Genomic DNA, 13595 nt, shown 5'->3' with positions numbered 1-13595 from the left:
ATCATAAAATACTTCTTTGAATATGTACTTTGGGGTCTCTCTGGAAAGGAAAGCGTGTGTAGGAGGGGGCTGGAAGGAGACATTTTAGCTTTCATGCTTGAGTATTAACTGTGTATTTGAATAACACCTTCTTCTAAAATAAACACGTCTATTTATAAATACGCTTTGGACTTCTGACAAGTAGCAGCTTATGGGCCTGATTCTGCGCTGTTATACCTGTGCAACAGCCCCCGGAGGGCCTGCGTGCAGGGAGGAATGGAAAAGGCGGACATTTGGTCTGATAGATGAGATCAGAAATGCTTTCTACTCACTTAAGGATTATCAAAGGAAACGAGAACAAGGCATTACAGGAGAAAGGGAGGAGCTGGATCCGAAGCGTTGACCCTGTTTAGGAAGGCAATCATCTGTTTTTTCAGCCCTGCTTCTAATCAATCTGTTGCCCTCGTGTCTCCTACAAGCTGCATTACCTCATCTGCTTCGCTCTGTGTTAGTAAAGAATGACAGTGCTTCTCGGTTTCATCTCTGGAAGTGCCTGCCAGGGCCAGCTTTATTGCTCCCTTATTTCTCCGAGAAGCCAGCTCCGCAGCCCTGCTCTGCGGAGAGGGAGAGCAACGTAAGTGCTGAGACTCCCCGCTTGAGTGCTGTTAGAGAGTAATGAAGGGAAATGTTACAGAAGAGATTAGCGCTATTAAATCCATTGTGCATTCCAGAGATCAATTTAATAGTGAATTATTTTACGGGAGGCAAAGCTTAGATTTCACTTGCTTGTTGGAGAATTACTCCTTTTTTTTTGTTTTCCCCCCACCCATTTCCTAGGTTCCTTTGATAAAAATTCAAAGAGGCTCTAGTAAGAATACACGTTGCTCAGTATTGTGATCTGAGGACTTAATTATATGATAAAGAATTACAGTGTCGGTGCCTTGAGGGCACTAATAGGTCTTGATCATCCTGACCAGCATCACCTGGGGCCTCCACCCACACCCGCTGCCCATAGGTCCAGGAGCATCATTTAAACACAGGCCTGGGGGGCTCAGCCCTTTCTTGTCACCTTGCCTTTGCCTGACAGCTGCTGGTGGGACCTTCTGCAACCGCCTGCCTCTGGTTCTGCGGAGCTGCGCCTTGACGGTGAGCTTCAGTCACCTTCCCTTTGGAAGCAGCTCTGCTCTTGCTCCCTCATATGCTTCCTTTACCAGGGAGTGTAATGACGGGATGAGGGGTAATGGTTTCAAACCGAAGGAGGGAAGCTTAGATTGGGTATTAGGAAGAAATTCTTTACTCTGAGGGTGGTGAGGCACTGGAACAGGCTGCCCAGGGAGGTTGCGGATGCCCCATCCCTGGAGGTGTTCAAAGCCAGGCTGGATGAGGCTTGGAGCAACCTGGTCTAGTGGGAGGTGTCCCTGCCCAGGGCAGGGGGGTTGGAACTAGACAATCTTTAAGGTCCCTCCCAACTTAAACCATTCCATGATTCTATGATATACTGCCCTGGCCGAGAAACTGTAAGTTTATGTCTAATTTCAGGTGCCTGTTAGTGGGGGAATCAAATTAAATGGTATGAAGTCTGATATTCAGAGGTCCCCATCACCGTGTCCCTCTTGGTGGAGTATATAATGACACTTGTAGGTGTCATTTTGGTCAGCTGTCCTGTCTGTGCAATAAGCAATTTAGACTTGGATTTGGACGGTTATCCTGGAGGGAAGAAACATTGTCCATGTTGGACTCAGCTGCCTGGCAGCTTTAGCTGCATAAGAGCTCGGTGTGGATGAGACTTGGAAGTGCAACTGCTCTTCACCAGTGCCTGCTTTTACAGGCTTCAGTGACGTGGGTGAAGTCGCAGGTACATGTAGGTAGGAATGTTTCCTGTTTCTTGAAACTCAACTACGTGTCCGTCTCACCTCTATAGGTACATACGGATACACGTAGGCATTTACTTCCTTTGCACCCACTGATCTAATTATTACTAGTGACTCTACCACTTCACTGCTGTTACAGACGTGCCCCCTCACGTGCTGGAAGGGTGTTCTGCTATTAGAACTGACGTGACTCAAACTGCGTTCAGTCTTCTCAGATGAGCATGGGGTAAGGGGGAGGCAGCTGACCTCAGCCAAAGCAACGCGCTTTGCCTTCAGCCAGCTACGAGCGGTGCGTGGGTATAGCAAGGCGCGGAACCGTGCCTCATTGAAATTCTGAAGACGTACTAATCACATCACCTACCGTGCTTTGCCTTCTTGCATCAAAGGCTTGTCTTCCCTATCCTGATTTCTTAATAAAGATCATGTGTTTTATTTATATATTTATTTTACTAATGGAGTTTCATGTTAAATTTAAAGTCCATTAGAACCACTGCTCACAGAGTGTCCTTGAAAGTCTGTTTGATTGCAGAATCATCCAAGCGTGATATGGAAAGCTCGCAAGCATTAATGGGTTTGGGAACACAAAGGTGGCTTCACTGGCTTTTTTTAGTCCTTCGGTGGCATCTGAAATATCTCCTAGGGAAAGCGCATAATGTAAAAAGCCTAATGTGTTGAAAGGGTGTATTTGTAAGGGGATGGGGGAAGACTGAGCTCTGGGATTAAATCCTCATGTGTGATGAATGTGAAAATGACAGAAATGTTCAAAACTCCCAGGGAGAAATCTGTCCCCCCCTGCACAAAGGACACATAATTGGGCTTTATGCAGAGAACTAAGCCAAGTGGGGTTGAATTCGCCTGCTCTGTGTGAGACGAGACAGGTGAGTGTGCCTTAATGAAGGATGCTTCCCAGCATCTAGCCCGACCCAGCCATGGAGCTAGCAATCGCTGCCCTTGGCATGCCTGGTGGGACACCTGGGAGGCTGCGGCCGCAGCACGTATGTTTTAATGACCCCATCTACAGTTCTGGGTGGTTTAAGGCACAATCGCAAGTAGAGATCTGTGTGCTGCTGGCAGGTCACTTGGCACAAGAGTCTCCCCCAAACGACCTACAACCCTCTGCCCTCTTCACTGCACTCTGCCTCAGCCTCTTAAAGGTTACCCACATCTTGTGGAGAGGCTCCTGCAGGATGGAGCAAGAACAGAACAAGAGGGAATGGCTTCAAGCTGCAGCAGGGTAGGTTTAGGCTGGACATTAGGAAAAAATTCTGCACAGGAAGAGTGGTCGGACACTGGAATAGGCTGCCCAGGGAGGTGGTGGAGTCACCATCCCTGGATGTGTTTAAGACTCGTTTAGATGTGGGGTTGGGGGATACGGTGTAGGGGAGAACTTTGTAGAGTGGAGATGATGGTTGGACTCAATGATCCCAAGGGTCTTTTCCAACCTAAATGATTCTATGACTCAGTTGTTCAGCTACTCTACCCAGAGAACGTGGAAAAAAAAGACAATCTTCATGGTCTTAACTGTAATTCCATATGTCTCCACTTGGACTCCTAATGGTTTCATAAATCTGAAGGAAGAAGGCAGTGGGACAGGATGATGGGGAGTCGTGAGTGGCAGAGCACGAAGCAGCCTGAATTGTCTGACACACCAAGTTTCTTTTTTTCTGGCAGTTTTAAGTCTTTCATGGTATATACATTCTAGATGATGGATAGCCTGGTTAACAGGAGATGCCTCCCTCCCTCGGTTGCGGATGTGAATTGATTTACATTTGAGAAATTTTTTTTTGTTGTTGATTTGTGTATTCAGTTCTTTGGGAAGAGGCCTGAGACATCAGTCTCCACAGAGGAAAAAATAAAAAAAAGTATTGTCTCACAGGAGTATTTCTCAACTACTGCATCTGGGAACACAGCAAAGCAGTGCTGGTAGACTCTAATATCCTCAGATTCCTTTGTTGGCAATATTTCAGTGTTAGCATCGCTTTGGAAGAGGAGATTGAAATTCTTGATTTTTTTTTTTTTTTGTTTTTCAGAATACTATTTTTCTATGCTTGAATATTCAACTTTACTCCCCCCTGATTTTTCCTTCTTACTTTTTATTTGCTGAGAACTTAGCTTTGCTCTTGTTGTAAATCGAACATGAAATTGGATTTATCTGAAGTTGTTGTGGAGAACGTAAATAAAATGGAGCCTGTTGTACCTTCAGGACTGTCTCTGATAATGACGGGATTAAAGGACGTCAAATTTAAGTTGCTTAAACTATCCGATGGAGGTTTCATAAATGTTTGAAAATATGTGGTAGCTCTTAAACTTTTGAAAAGATGCTCCGATAGGTTATGAAAAATTACCTTTCTAATAACTACAGGAAAAATGTTGGTGGTGGATCCCTGGCAACTGAATGTCTTCATTAACTGGCAACGGCTGTGATTTTTTGCAGAAAGTCACTGACTGTGCTGTATCAGTTTTGTGCCCGATTATTTCTGTTCTTTCTGAAGTTACTGTGCCCCACAGTTACTCTGCACTAAGAAATAACCAGCAATTACGCTTCTAGAAAAGAGTTTTGGGGCATTTTGTCCACTGCCCTCCCTTGAAATATTGAGGGAATGAGCAAAGCTATTTTCGTTTGATGTGCCACATGCACTCCCGAACTGGTGCCGTTCACTCCTCCGACTGAACGAGACGCTGTTTCATTCTCCACGTGAAGACTTTTCCTATGGGCGAGCGCATATTCTTCAGCGGTGTACACGAACACCTGGGCTAACTTTAAAAAAAGCTGGCTGGATAACCAGCGGCAGCCTGTCTTTGGCACCACAAAGCTGTCTTTTGAACAAACCCAATTAGTCCGTGGGGACCTTTAATATTATTGTATCCCAGTTAAAACTGCCTTGAGTATCTCTTTCAGCACTCCGTAGGCTCTACGTACCCTGGCAGCAAATTGTCTTGCGTGCTGTACTTTGTGATTCTGCGGGAGGATGCTATAGAATCAGACTATGTGATAAGCAATCAATTACATAGCCTTATCAGTTAAAAATTTAATTAGCCCTTAAATGTTTTCTTGATAAATTTAGGGGAATAGTGTCCTGTCCTTAAAGCGGCACCTCTCATAAGCCATTAAGAAGTAGTGGAGAACACTGCATAGAAGGCAATAACGCTCCTGGCAGAAAGAACAATACAATAAGCAAATGTTTGAATTCTGAAACTTATTCTTGTTTCTAAATAGTCCTAAGGAGTAGCTCAGTGAGACTCCATCGTGAGAAAGGCTCAGCCTGGTGATGCATACAACTCCCTTTTTGGCATGGAAATGATTAGCAAAATTCCATGACCACAATTACTCCCTCCCCCAGCTCCCTTAGGTGAATCAAGCCTCAGAGGAGCAGCCCATCGGAGCAAATGCTGCTTAGTTGGGAGTGTCAAGCTAGTAATGAAAGCATTTGGATGCCAGCCTTGTTTTAAGCACACGCTGGGGGGAACCTAATACAAACCGCTAGGACCTTCCTGGTAGGTATTAGGGCAAGTAAAGATTTGCTATGCATGGAAAAGGAGCTGAAAACCAAATCCAGTGAAGGTTTTCAAATTCAAATGCTGCAAAGTTCAGCTGAAGAAAAACTTCCTGCTGATGATAACGAACGCTGACTTTGGTTCTAATTTTGAGGCAGAGACAACAGATCTTATCTTTACCTGACTCTAAAATACAGATCAAGTGGCAGCAAATTTGGAGCATTGCGGTCCCCATTTACACGTAGCTGCCTCTTGCAAATACCTTTAAGCATGCACAAAAGGTTGAAAAAAAAAATAAAAATAGCACTGTCCATGTTAAGAGGTAGATGGAAAACCGTATGCGAGTAAAGCTTTGAGCGCAAGGGGCTCATTTCTCTGACAGAGCGGTGTAACAGCACCAGGGGCAAGACTATTTTAAAAGCAGGCACACCAGCCTCGCGCAGGTTATACTTGCAGCCCCTTCCCTTTGCAAATGCAAGGGCATAATTACATGCCATACGACGCGTTTGGGATTTGCACAATTGAGCAGGCCTACACGTGTATCTGGAAAGCTAGCCTGCATGTGGAAATTGCTTGCACATTGCAGTCATTTTATATTTAAAAGTGGCCACATACACACACATGCACAAAAGAACTGCTTCGGCACGCCATCAGCGCTCATTACAGGGTATTGTGTCCATTGGCACAGATGGAGAACCTGCCAGGGTACGTCAGCATATTAATTCTCGAGAACCGAAGGCTGTGAATTCAAAATCTGGATTTGATCACTGGAAAGGATTTGGGAAGGCAGCGTTTACTCTGATTACAGCGCACAGTGTTTGCGGCGTGCAATGAGATCTCAGGTATGTCTGCAGCCTGTTGCGGTCTGTCCCAGCAAATGGAAACTGGGACCTGTGTCAGTCCTGCACATCAACTTCAGGCATCCTAATTAACCCTTCGGCAGCAGGGCTCGTCACAAATAACTCAACTGGCACTCTGCATATTGGATGGGTTTGTTTCTGGAACTTGGTTTCCCTTAAGAAATGGGTGTAATCTTTTTCTGTTATTGAAGACACTAACCAACAAATCTGGATGATTGTTGATTAACAAGTGTAAGTGTCAAATCCGCCAGCAGTAACTGGAGAATAACTTTTGATCCGTTACAACTTAATGATAAAGCAGTTTTTCCAGCACACAGAACAAGTAATTATGACTATTTCTACTATATAGGCAGAAAACGAGACAAAATACCTTTGCATTTTGAAGACATGCTCCCTGTCCTTCCTTTGATACGCGACTTCAGAAAGGATCTTGCTTCGATATCTGTAGATAAGGTGGAATAGCCTCTGCTTTGAGTTTACTTTCTAACAAATTTCTGGAGCTGCAAAAGGGAATAGAAAGGGAAGGACATGAGGACACGTAAACAAAAATTGACGCAGCCAGCAACGCGTTTTTCAGCAGATCCTGGGACTGCTGCATTTGACCTACGTATCTTTTGCAGGAGGAATTGGGTGCCTTGGTCGTGACAGGGGACAGACACGGAAATGTCTTGACGCAGTGGAGATTTATAACCCTGATGGAGACTTCTGGAGGGATGGACCTCCTATGCCTTCTCCCCTCCTCTCCTTACGAACCAACTCTACCAGCGCGGGCTCCGTGGAAGGGAAGCTGTACCTCTGTGGAGGATTTCGTGGAGCAGGTACAAAAATGAGTCCAACGTTCCCTATGTAGTTGAAATCAGTTTCGCTGTATGCAGACTGACCTGGTGACCGGCCAGCCCTGTCAGGTGGCACTGGCATGCCCTGGAACCGCAGAGCCGATTCAGCCCTTTGGACTGCTGGCTCCTAATGTCAATATGAATTGTGTTCTGTTTGCCCTTTGCTTTTTTTCCTTAACAAAACATGAAAAAATTAAGGATGTTTCCGATCTGTGCTAAATCTGTGTAAATCTACAACCTCAGTAGAATTCCTCTGGATTTACATCGAGAGCTACTGAGATCAGGAGCTTAGGGTGTTATGGACATTAAAGAACTTGGGCATATTTGCTGAAGATTAAGGCACTATCCGTCTGTCCTCAGCCAAGCTATCTGGCTCTGCCTATTTACTTACATGCTTTTCACAATCGGTGTTGAAAAGGCTTGTGTATTTAAGGCATACTGTGGGTAGGGGACTGAGATACAGAGATAAATTTTAAATAATCCTAGCCCCATGGCCACCTTTCTTCTTTTAAGCCTTCTTCCTTCCAACTGTGCTTAGCTCTATCTGCATCTTCAGTACTGCTAATCGTTATTTTTTTTTCATTATAAATGCAAAGAATCTCAAAACATGCACACTTAAACTCTTCTGCTACATACAGCTGCTACCCCAATTTCCTTTCTAGGAGAAAGCAGTAAGAGCCAGCAGCGTGCCCGGGTGGCCAAGAAAGCCAATGGCATCCTGGCTTGTATTAGAAATAGTGTGACCAGCAGGAGGGAGGTGATTGTCCCCCTGTACTCAGCACTGGTGAGGCCACCCCTTGAGTATTGTGTCCAGTTCTGGGCACCTCAATACGAGAGAGATCTCGAGGTGCTGGAGCGAGTGCAGAGGAGGGCAATGAAGCTGGTGAAGGGCCTGGAGAATAAATCTGATGAGGAGCGATTGAAGGAGCTGGGACTGTTTAGTTTGAGGAAGAGGAGGCTGAGGGGAGACCTCATCGCTCTCTACAACTACTTGAAAGGACATTGTAGAGAGGTTGGTGCTGGTCTCTTCTCACAGGTAATTAGTGATAGAACAAGAGGGAATGGCTTCAAGCTGCAACAGGGTAGGTTTAGGCCGGACAGTAGGAAAAAATTCTTCCCAGGAAGAGTGGTCGGACACTGGAATAGGCTGCTCAGGGAGGTGGTGGAGTCACCACCCCTGGATGTGTTTAAGACTCGTTTAGATGTGGTGTTGGGGGATATGGTGTAGGGGAGAACTTTGTAGAGTGGAGATGATGGTTGGACTTGATGATCCCAAGGGTCTTTTCCAGCCTAAATGATTCGATGATTATCCACTGCTAATAAATGTCATGTCAGGCTCACTGGTGCCCAGGAATGGCCGTGTGGTATCACTGGGTGACGTGTCCTTCACATTACACTGACTCCAGCTGCGTCAACTTTTACGTGTATAACAAACTCTAAACTTAAAGCTGCTGTTATTTTAGAATGATGATTTCCATCAGCCAGTTCACAACTTACCTTCCCCGCCCTTTGTTTGCTACCGGTAGAGGAAGCTGCTTCCTGAAGACAATTGTATGGCAGGTCTTTCACAGGCATCTTCTCGTGTCATCTCTGATGGAAGTTCTGTGACGTCAGAGCAATTACGGTTATGATACACCACTGGGTTTCCATAGCAAACATTGTGCCATCATATTTGTCTCTTTCTCGGCAGTATTAGGAAAAAGCCTAAAGTTAGCGGGTACCAATCTCAAAAGGCTGATCATTTGCACTGGCAAATGAAGCAATTTCATTCAAGATGACTAACAGATTAGTATGAGGTTTTCTGAATAAGGTAGCTTCAGAGCCATAAAAACACTCTCTGTACAACACCACCGCGTTCTGTCACTGAGTCATGTATAAAGCGTGGTGGTGCCGGCAGAGGTTGAAAGTCCCCCTGTGGATTTCAAGACGGCCATCTTTTGTAGGTTTGTATAATGCCAGCTCAATGGGGTCCTGATCCCTGACTGTACTACTGCCATCTATATAATTACGTATAGAACTCCCCTGCACTAAAAGTGTTATTTAGATTGGAAAACAAGAAGTCAGAGTTAGAAAAGGCCAGTTTTGCAGTTACCTGTGCAACCTGAATTCTGACCCCCTACGTGTGCCTTTTGTATACCAGCAAAGAAATAAGCATGTGATTGTGGTGTTAGACGTTGTTATGATGTCTATTAACCAGGGAGCCAAAATAAGATTCCCACTGTCAACTGTAAATCCGATGTATGGGAATGTTTGAGGCGTTGAGAGGAAAGCTGTGCCCTAAAGACAGGCTTCTTAATGTGACTCTAAAGTTATTAAAGGAAAAGGGCCTTCTAAACCTTAGTAACAATAACGACTTCTAGTTAGCATAATTAAGAAAAAGATGGATGGAGTCCATATGCTGAACCTGAAGAGGTTATCTGGCTGACCTCTCTCCCTGGCCCTGTCTTCTCTGCATGCTGGAAAGAGCTCTTGCCTGATCTTCTCTTCAGAGGCGAAGGGTGGAGGGAGGGTTATTACTCTCACATGGGAACTTGGAGAGGTGGCTTGACTCTGCTCTTTCAGAATTACAGCTGCTCAGCAGCTTCAGGATATTCACGGAACACCATGTGCTGCTGCTGCTTTAGTAGCAGATAGGGTTATTTTAGAATGTGCTTGTTTGGTGTTAGTCTTTTGGGTTTCTTGGCATGTCACTTCGTTTTTTTGTGAGGGATGCAACCAAGAGAGGATATTCCAATTTTACAAAACATTGTAATTTAGTTTCAACCAAGTGGAGCTTTTGGAACAAGCTGGAGGCACAGCTGTAGTCTCTGGGTTTTCCGCCTGCTGAGCGCTAAAGGGCTGCTGTGAACATCCAAGAATGAGTGCTTCTCAAAAAAAAAAAAGGGGGAAAATAAGCCAAAAGCACTGCTGCAATGGAAAGTCTTGACCAATTTATATAAGGGGATGAAATCAACTCCTGGTATACTACAGATCTGTCCCCAACTCCCCAGGCTCAACCTGCCTTTGTATTTGCTTGAACTCACTCTTGATCCCGCAGTGTGAAAGTTGACCTACTAAGGACATTGTTGCATCTTAATTTAACTCGTACGTGCCGTGCTCTGTATGCCTTCCTGCACGAGTATTGACTTAAATGGATAATTAGAGACCAGAGACGCTGTACACAAACACAAAGCTGAAAAGCAGCTGTCAACTGCTCAAAGGGCCTTAAATTTGGATGAAAAGACGAGCGCTTCTCAGCTACCATCTCTTCAGAGTCCCATGTGACGCTTGAAGTACTGTGGTGGCAGGGTTCCCGTCCCATATATATTGCCTCTCACAAATCTTTGTCTGCTTGAAGGAGGACAAGTGGCGCAGCCCTAACAGCATCCCCAGGAGCAGAGGAAGAGAAATTGCAGCCTTTTAGAGCCTCCAGAGGGAAGTCGGCTTGGCCAGCTGAGTAGCAACGCAGAGCACGGTCTCGCTAAAGGATGAGTGGACTCCAAAGTGTGTCCAAGCTTCACCAAGAGAAAGCTTCCTCTGAACTGCGAGGAATGCTGTGCGATGTTGAGCTGTGTTGGTAAACACAGCTTGTAAGGCTTCCCCTCCTGACGCTGCCTCGAGTTAGAAGCTTGCTCGATGCCTGGCCGCGAAAGGGGTAAGGGGATTCATTCCGCTGAAGTTCAGACACTTATGTGGAGTGCCTATGCTGAGACCTTAGTGACCCCAGGCTCTCTGCAGCATACGGAGAAGCACGGATGCTTCCAGAGGGGGATTCAGGTCCTTCGTGCTTTACATCTGCTCTGAAAGACCAGAAGGCAATTCAGAACCCCGAGGACTTCTCTTGTCTCTTAACGCTCTGTGTTTCGATCAGGATATATGAGGGATTCTAACCTGGCTTACACATCTACGGCAAACGCGTCAGGAGCTTGGTGTCTATGGTCAGATGGTACAAACCACGCTGAGACCTCTGGGCTGCATCACTGGCTGACAAATGTTGCATGTTCTTACAATCATAAGTACCCCAAAAAAATCACTTCTGCTTGTTTTGAATGTGTTTCCTCCTTAGCAAGACTTGCAAAACTTCATCTGTTAGTAGTTTATACAAATTAGCTCATTTTCTGCTCAAGCTGTTAAGGCAAACAGGATCCATTAATCTGCTTGTCTCCGACACTCGGCTCCAGCTCATGTAGCCTAGTGTCATGAATATTGCCTGTCATTTGTCAGCAATGTTATAGCGTTCATCAAGATAGTCAGAAATGTTTAAAATGGTTGCTTTTGTCCATTAGTTCATAGCTCTGCACAGAGAGAAAACATTAGCCGTAGCACGAATACTCAGAAGGACTCGATGCGCAGTAGCCAGCCAGCTTTCTACTAATAGTTAAAATATGTTGCCGCATTTACTGCTACGGATTTTAAACCAGCCTTTGCAGCCTGAGCGTGTAATGTTCTTGTTGACGCGTTCTTGTTGACATGTTTTATTTCCTTCGCCTTTACATCGAGCTAAACCCTGCAGGCTGACAGCGGTTGGCGTTAGCCCGCGCGGGGCAGAGGCAGCCTCATTAGTGTCCCTCACCCGAGGAGCTGGTGAGCGGCCCTTCAGGTACGTGGCATTACGCTTGCAAAATGCCTGCCAGATTGGGTTCCCTTTCTTTTTGACTGCTGCTGAGTATTTTAAATATTATTTTTTTTTCCCCGGTGAAAATAACGAAGGCAAGGGCGTGTGCCTGTTCGCTGGAGCTGTGTCATCGGCTGTCACCGCCAGCTTGCGGAGGCACATGTTTGTTGACTTTGCATTGTTGCTGCACAAATACAGATCTCCTGGCCCGTTTCTGGGGGCTGGGGGTTGTAGCTTTAGTTTCAGATCATAGATCTTGGTCCAACCGCCTGTCTCAGAGATTTGAATTAATAAATTCAAATCCAGAGTTGATTTTTTTTTGTTTAACTTGAGGATTTTAATTAGAATGCCATCTTTACTGTATACCCGTGTGACATCAGCTGAAGTGCAAAGTAAAGGGACAACCACCTCAATGCCAATAATGAAGCGTTTAACAAGTCTGCTATCAGCAGCACATACTACTTGAGAGATCTTACGATTTCATCAGCCAACGGCACTTGATGTGGAACTGTCTTCCCCTGAACTGGCAGTTTTGCCACCTCCCTCCAGTGTAGTTCACAGCAGAGAAATAAATGTGCTGCTTCCCTGCTATACACGTTGAAACATTCTGTAATGTGCTTAGCATCATATGTGGGACCAGGGCTGCTCAACCCAGTTCGGCTAATTACTTACTGATATCAAGTAGACATTAATTTTTCACTTAAGTGGTGTTACGGTCAGAGGAAGGGCAAAGGGAAGAAATATCTGCGAACTTGGAATGCAAGAATCTCAATTTTATGGTTGCAACTGTTAGCCAAGATAGGTGATAGTGACACCAAGTCCTACTACCTGTGTAATTCTGATTCTACTAAACATATAAATATGTTTATATATATATATGTGTGTGTTTATGTGTGTGTGTATGTATATATATACACACACTTACCCCAGGTTCATTTTCTGTCCTCTTCTTCCTCATTTACATAAATTGCAATCCATCCATTGGAATAGAAGCAGCGCTGCTTGGGGCACTGCAGAACCGTGTAGTAATTACTGTATTCCAGCTGAGCTAATGAGTTTGTATCTCCACGCCGTCCTCTCCTGACAGTGGACTAGCCTAATAGTTATTTATTTTGACTAATCTCCCATAAAGGCTGCTCCCCCTAGTCTCCTCCATTATGTGATTTAGATGGGGAATCATTCTTGTGCTTGATTTTTATTATAGTGGTTATGGAACATTACTGGAATCAAATTAAATTTAGACATATTAAGGAGTCTGGCACAGTAAATACTGCACTTGTGAAGTTTGGGGGTTGAGGGATTGGAACAAAACCTGTTTCTCCAGCACCTTCCCATGTTCCCAGCTAAATAAAGCAGAGGGGCAAACCCCGGGCTGCCTGTCTGCAGCACTGCTTGTTTCCCTCGGTTAGAATTTACCGGGCAGCGAATGAATAATTGAAGTTCTCCTGCCCACATTTGAATACATATTCCCACCGACGGCGGGGATTCAGGCTCCCCGCGTTTCACTCGGCATAGAAATGCGCTGGCGGCCGCCCGCCCCGCCGCAGGCACCGCCGCGTCGCCCCAGCCTCTGCGCCCAGTCCACCCCGAAAAACGCTGCTCCACCTCTCATCTCACTCTCCCCCCGCGCCGGGGAGGAGCAGGGAGAGACCCCCTCGGCTCGCTGCCTTCCCAGGGAGTGCTGCCCGTGTCCCCCCCTGCTCATTAGCTGGAAACTCGCTGCCGTAAATAAGGCCGGCACAGGTCAGGGGAATCGCTGGGGAGCAGCACCTGCTCGTTTCAGATCTAAATTTGACCCAGTAGCTGACAGCACGGTGTTGGTAATTCAGTCGTGCTTCTTACGAAGGCTGGCTTACAGTTTATAAAGGGTTAATGAATGATTAATAGAAATTTTAATGCATTTTAATTAATTGCTGAAGAGGTCAATAGGTTGTTTAGAAACATGGCTTGAAGCCATGTA

General features: G+C 45.5%; 2 protein-coding genes across 5 annotated transcripts in view; one reads left to right on the top strand and one right to left on the bottom strand.

Annotated features, from left to right (window-relative positions):
• The window catches only part of MGLL (monoglyceride lipase), a 109434-nt gene extending 102482 nt beyond the window's left edge, over positions 1–6952 (bottom strand). Inside the window, exons 1-2 of the mRNA XM_054216304.1 lie at positions 6813–6952; positions 6576–6705 (exon numbers count right to left, since the gene is read on the bottom strand). Coding sequence (XP_054072279.1) covers positions 6576–6594 — 19 coding nt within the window. The 5' untranslated portion in view covers positions 6595–6705; positions 6813–6952. The remainder of the gene's footprint in view (positions 1–6575; positions 6706–6812) is intronic.
• KBTBD12 (kelch repeat and BTB domain containing 12) overlaps positions 1–13595 on the top strand; it is a 42348-nt gene that overhangs the window by 19944 nt on the left and 8809 nt on the right. For 3 of the 4 annotated variants that reach the window (XM_054216300.1, XM_054216298.1, XM_054216299.1), the window contains exon 6: positions 6826–7023. In XM_054216300.1, the coding sequence (XP_054072275.1) occupies positions 6826–7023 (198 nt within the window). Of the gene's footprint in view, positions 1–6825; positions 7024–10378; positions 11621–13595 lie in introns of all 4 variants that reach the window. The other variant, XR_008468699.1, reaches the window with a different exon arrangement.

This window comes from Rissa tridactyla, chromosome 10, assembly GCF_028500815.1.
Source record: "Rissa tridactyla isolate bRisTri1 chromosome 10, bRisTri1.patW.cur.20221130, whole genome shotgun sequence".
NCBI lineage: Eukaryota > Metazoa > Chordata > Aves > Charadriiformes > Laridae > Rissa > Rissa tridactyla.
The sequence above is the reverse complement of the archived record's forward strand: the minus strand, read 5'-3'. Positions and strand labels throughout refer to the sequence as shown.